The 6496-nt window shown below is 39.6% G+C and overlaps 1 protein-coding gene across 2 annotated transcripts in view; it reads right to left on the reverse strand.

The window, feature by feature from the left end:
* Positions 1–427: 427 nt before the first annotated feature.
* The window catches only part of brinp3a.1 (bone morphogenetic protein/retinoic acid inducible neural-specific 3a, tandem duplicate 1), a 48747-nt gene continuing 42678 nt past the window's right edge, over positions 428–6496 (reverse strand). For both annotated transcript variants that reach the window (XM_032526364.1, XM_032526363.1), the window contains exon 8: positions 428–2305. In XM_032526364.1, coding sequence (XP_032382255.1) covers positions 1189–2305 — 1117 coding nt within the window. In that variant the 3' untranslated portion in view covers positions 428–1188. The remainder of the gene's footprint in view (positions 2306–6496) is intronic.

The following is a 6496-nucleotide window of genomic DNA, read 5'->3' on the forward strand; positions in this document are numbered from 1 at the left end:
GCTTGTGCTTGGGCAGGTTTGGCCTCGAGGAGTTGACAGACCCAGATACATTTAAAAAAAAGCATGGAATAACTGGAAAATCCAGGCTTGTGTAAAATCCTTGACAATAAGGTTGAGCAAACTCAGCTGTTGATTGTTAGAAACAGAACCCATATAGTCTTCACAGCAGACATTTGGCATGCCATAGCAGGAAAAGCAGAGGTAATATTTATAACCTTAATAAAAGGCTTGAGTCAAGTTCCAGTGCCTCTGTAATCTGCATGCTGTCACACTCTAACACCCTAATGTAATGGACTCTATATTAATGGCAATAATTACACTTGCTGTGAAACATAGTGTCATAAGTATCTCTCGCATGAAAAGTAAACCATCTATAGACCACACATAAAAATGTTTTTATTTAGTGTATTAACAAATTGTATTATACATTTTATTGACAGTTTTTTTTTGTTTTTTTGTTTCACAAACAACAGCATTATAAAAATAAAAGCACATGTAACATAAATCGTGATCGTGGTGTCATTTTTTTCTCAGCAAATCTGGAGTAATACAGCATCTATTTATTGATTTTGTTTATTTTTGTATTTTTCTTAAAAAATGTGTAGTACACTTAAAAAAATGAGTGAGTTTATTGTTAAAAGGAAAGCTAAAAACAATGAGGTGTCCATCATGTGCCAGGTTAAACGGGAGGGCCTTGATACTAAACAGGGGAAATGAATGTGACGGGAAAAGTACAAACAAAAAAACATGCTGGTGTTGAAATGTTTATATCTGTGAGATGATTACATTGCTTGGGTAATACTTCATCAGCAAAAGCTTTTGTTTACGTATGTGAGCGTTTTCAAATTTGTGCAACCTACAAACGTCAGCACACGTTTCACGGCAACATATCAGTGGTGATAGAGTTTTAAATTTATATCGTTAACTGTCAAAGTTATTATTTTCACCAGGAGAGAGGAAAAAAAAAGCTATGAGGCAAGTTTGGTGAAATCTTCCTCAATTCTACAATGTTGTACAAATTTATACGAAAAGCTGACATGAGAATCTCAAACGCACTCTGGAGATCCATGACGACAATGAAAATGTCCCCCAAATGTCCCTCGCTCGGCTCCAGAATTGCTCTTAACCATCCTCAGGCCTGTGTGATAACTGCTTTACCATCTGTGCACCTGGCCGCCCGCCCACTTATTAGCTACATAATTTGGTTGTTTCATATTCCATCGAGTTGGGCTGCTTGGCGCTGAAAGTCTGCAGCGCTGCCTGGATCCTGGCAACGTCCGTGGTGGACAGTTTGAGCCGGTGCCGCAGCAAACAAGAGAAGAGGTCCAGAGGCTGAGCTCCAGGGGGGGAAAGCCTGTTGACCCGATCCCGGATCTCCAGCAGCTGCAGCAGGGCAGAGTCCTGCGATCCCTGAGTATATGGGTAGTCGAGCTGTAAAATCAAATCCTGGATCGCATCCGGGTCAAAGTGCATACCATAGCCAAACACCTGGATACTGTTGATCTTCATGTAGCCTAGATTTCGCCCCGGTTCCAGGTACTCCAAGGGTTCATAATATGCAGTTCCGTTCCCGGTACTTGAGGGCCCTCTGATCCGGCTACGTAGGTAAAAGTGGACTGTCTCAAAAAATGTTTTCCACTTGTTGCCCAAAGTCAAAGTCCAGTTGTAACAGTCATAGGGAAGGTCTAATTTAGTCCTCTCCCAGTCTGGGTAGTTGTTCTGGTCAATGGGCATGATCCAACTCTCCGAGTGGCTGCCCCCAAACGGATTGATATACACAGACAGCATGGGGTCTAGAGTGCTGTTCTTGGTAAGGCAGATCTGTAGAGACATCCCCAGGAGCATGTGAACATGGTTGGACTTGTATTTATTACTTTTCAGCGTCAGCAGCATCCTCTTCCTCCATGACGGGTCGAACCAGTTATTCAGCCTGACGTCGTTGCTGACGAAGATGCCGTGGATGCTGATGCGGTTGTCACGTTTCTGCAAAAGGTAGCGCAGCTCCAGGTCCTGCAGGTCCGTCTCGAAGCCGATGTAGTGATCGGTTGAGTCGGGCACTTCGTTGCGACACACGCCCTGGCTCAGCATGTAACCCTGGTTACATGTGGCACAGCGGGAGCGGTTCTCGTAAGAGCAAGAGGCGCAGGAGGTGCCCTCGCCCATCGTGCAGGGGATCACACCCTGGCAGGGGGGGTGCTCATAGGGGCAGGAGCAGCTTCTGGTCTTCTCCAGGTAGGAGCCGATGTGGTTGTTTTCACTGCAGTACATGATAGAGAGGATGTAGTTCAGCCAGTAGCTGTATGGCCTGCAACAGAAAAAGAGCAATATTGAAGATTTACTTTTACATTTCCAGGAAAAAAGCCGTTCTCAACAGTTCTTCACATCGGTAAACAACAACTGCCTCCAAGCTAGCAAGCTACACGCTTAAAACGGCAAGATTTGAAGAAAATGTGAATGGTGCAATAAGGCACGCCTACTTGGTTCTTTTGGTGAATGATTGTAAATATTTGCAAGGAATCTGTTTATGGCATTTACTTTCCCACTGGAACGTTTTGGAACAGATTATTGGGATTGCTATGAACTAAGTGCGTCCAGAACTTAGCGCTGCCCAAGACGGTTGTGATTGGTTTCATGAAATGCAAACAACCCAGAGCATTTTTTTTCTCCAATCCCATAACGTATTTGAGGTGTAGCAGACTTTACTCCACAGCTCTGTGGAGATAGGTCTGACAATACAAGACTATTGTATCTATGAATACGTCTATTTAATAACAAAGTTTTTAATAAAAAAGTAAATTTAGCACAGAAAAATGTCAAAGAAATGATTTTCATGTGGGGAATGAATGCATAGAAGCTATTTTGAGTTCATTGAATGAGACTTAGGAGAAATACAATAGGTATCATAGTTTCATTGGGTCTTTAAATATGTATAATTCAACATTAAGTTCTTACATTTAGCTATTTTAGAGGATGTGGATGTACTTCATTAATGTCTTTACTGTGTTGATGGACTGAGGATGGGAGTAAGATTTGGTATTCTGTTTCAGAGGAATATGATACAGTGGAGAGGGTATTTGGCCGAACCCCAAAGATCTGGATTCGGCTCATCCCTAATCATCACAGACATATACACAAACAAATAATTTTCTCATTAATAACCACTATTGCTCCAAGTCTGGCAGAATATAATGTTTCATATATTATCCCACTTTATGAAACCAATATTTCTTGTCCTGGTCCTTTATGAACATAGTTTAACATTATAAATGATAACCATGTAGACTATCTGATTTGAAAACATCAGGGTCTGTATTCTTGATAGAGGATTCAATCTAGAGAAATGATTGAGAGGCAGTGACTAGGACTACATTATATAAGTAACAATTTCCATGTTTAATTTATTCCGGGACACAAACTCTAATGGTAAATCAAAATTCTTGAGATTGTTTATGAGGAATAGAAGCAGCTGGATTGCATGACAAGAATATAATGTCCCAAATCAGTCTTTCGCTTTCCTTGCTCACATCTGTCACATTTCTGAATCCCCTTTTGTTCCCTGGCAGAGTTAGCAATTTTGTCATTGTGATCATATGCAGCTGCTAAATTAATTTAGCAGACAATGATGCATGTATAAGTAATTTAAATTAAAAAAAACATATTTTTGAAGGAAAAAACATTAGGCCTAACAGTTGTTTGAATACATAATAGCTGGGCTGCATAGTGTGCGCAGCACTGGGAATTTTAACTTCAATGATGAATTTTACTGTAGCTCAAAGTCATTAAAATGCAGCCAAGTTCGCCCAGTTAGCAATTCTAAGCTCTACCTATTGGGGCTCCAGGAAATAATCAATATTAAAGAATCACACAGAAATGGCAAAGTTAGTGTGATAATGTCATCCTACTGTATACTAAATTGTATATATGCAGGGAACATTTTAAGGCAGTTGCACATTTTGCAACATATTCATGCACCATCTTTAAACGTAAGCCGTTAAGGGAAAAACAGGAAATACTGCGCCGCCTTCCGCGTTTTCGCTGTCACATGATAAACTCACAGGTGCTGCTAATCTGCTAATGGATATCCTCACTTCCTGGCCCCAGCAAGGTTGAAGAAGGAAACATGGAGGACCACGCATATTCAAAATCCAATTTTTTTTTCTTCTTCTTTGCGCAGAAAAAGAAAAAGGATATTAAAAGAGCAAAAGACTGGCTTTTTAAAGCGTGAAGGCTACCATAGCTGTTTAAGGTACTTTGAACTGCGTGGCATGAGAGAGTTGATTGCGATCTCAACACTAGTTGGGAGAAATTCCTACACATTGGACCTTTAAGCATGTAACTCTTACAGATTTGATTATTTATTTTTTTTAGTTTTTGTGACCAACATCATGTGGAGCCAAGTCTATAAGCGCTGTGAACCAACAAGCCACTTTAATACAAAATATTCCAACATCCCAGAGAGTGTAGCCATTGTGTGTAGCAGTGGGTGACAGGGATGAAAAAGTAAAGGAGCCAAAGATATTTTCTCAAAATTAAAATCTGGGGACATTTTTGTTAAAAGACTGTTGTTACAATGTGTTAACAGTCTTAACAATATCCAGCTTCTTTGAAACTCATCAGTTAGAGTCAGTTGTGCATGTCTCACCTCCAGAGTGGAGGCTGTGCACAGCAAGAGAGAAGAAGCTGTCCCGCCATCATTAAGCGCATTGTGTCAGCAGGACATGTAAACTGTCATGGAGACGCAGTGTGCAATACGGGCCAAGAGAAGCTGGGTGTTCACTCTGCAATCTGTTCATTGTCTGTCTTCTCATTTCACACTGATCAATGCATCACACAAACTTTCTCCATCTGCTAAGGATTCAGTTTTCACTAGTCAGCTGAACATTTTTTCTACAAAGAAGATGTGCTCCATTTTTTCCATTAAAAGCAATATTGTTGTTGTTTTGTGCAGCTCCATCACTGATATAGTAACACCTTGTATTCTCAGACAGCAGCTAAAAACCAAAAAACAAGCAAACTGTCCTTATCTTCCAACACTGTACTAGAAAGTAACAATGTAAACTCCAAAATTGAATTCTGGCATTTTGCTTTTTCTTCATCTGACATAGACCATGATGCTTCAGTACATATATATATATATATATCTATATATATATATAGATATATATATTAAAAAAAGAAGAAACAAAGAATCCACCATGAGCTAGGTCATTACATATAACAATACAATTACTTACTTAACAATACTTTAAAACGCACGTTTGTCCAAGTCAGACATGGGATTGATTACGTCGTTTGGTGCAGATTTTTTTAGTTATATCCCACAATGAAAATATTTTCATAGAGAGAAAAATATGATATTCCAATCAAAGAAGGGACCGCATCTTTTTTCTTCATCTTTTTTCAACTGCTGGGCTTTGAACCTCACTTATATAAAACACAGCAAACTCTTCAGATCTTTCCAGAGCACCAGGTTATATCACAGCAAGATCCAACATATCCAGTTTAAGAATTTACTTTCATCCTCATTAATGCATTTAGTATCTCCCTAAATTTCACCCAGATAAGTGTTGAGAACTACTCAATAGGTTCAGTGCAGATGTGGATGTCTCTTATTTATGGATCTATCTCCACATATCCTGAAATTAACTTATTGTATCCTCTAATTTCATAGTCATTTGTTATTAGTTAGTGCTTCAGTACTGACCCGTCTGCCAATCTACAGTTAGTCTATTTGCCTCCTACCTGCATTACTCCTTCAAAATAAAAGTACCAACATTTATAATATAACTGACAGGACCTATACTGTAATAACACAGCCTTAAGGCAATAATTTAAATGAATAAACAAAGAAACAGATTTGTAAAGTCCACTGGAACACAATATTGGACAGCTACAATATGTGAGTAACTTTACATTAAATAGCTCAAAAAAGATCCATGATTGACCTGAGTTATGGAAATGTGGGAGATTAGTTAAACTGTTAAGACCCTTTGCCTGGATTATTTCTGTAAACGGATAATATCCCAGCCTACTTAATGACTACTTCTGGCTCATTCAATCACATTGCACTGGACTGAATCAGCTGAACCATTCAAAGTCAGGAGAACTAGGCAGGGGGGCATGCGGGAAACAAAAAGGTTGTGTGAAAGATGACAGGGTGTTGCACTGCTGCTCTTTTGTCTCGTGTTGTGGTGCTGAGAGCTCTGCTAAAGTAACGTTGTAATGCATCTTTTAATTAGCACCTCTCTCGCTCTCTGTCTCTGACTGTTTGGCTGTAGTCTCACACCATGTGTGTCTGATAAAACACTGGTGCAGATTTTACACCTGTCTTTCCCTGAAATTACATTTCAGATGCAGTTTGCTCTGTAGCAGGAGCCAGTCTACAGTGATAACTCAGGTGCATACACAATTTAAATAACCGTTCCCTTCTCCCATATTTTGCGCCTTCAAACCTCCTTAACTTCCTTAAAATACATATTGCATGAGAGGAAACTGT

Source organism: Etheostoma spectabile, chromosome 9 (genome assembly GCF_008692095.1).
Source record: "Etheostoma spectabile isolate EspeVRDwgs_2016 chromosome 9, UIUC_Espe_1.0, whole genome shotgun sequence".
Lineage (NCBI taxonomy): Eukaryota > Metazoa > Chordata > Actinopteri > Perciformes > Percidae > Etheostoma > Etheostoma spectabile.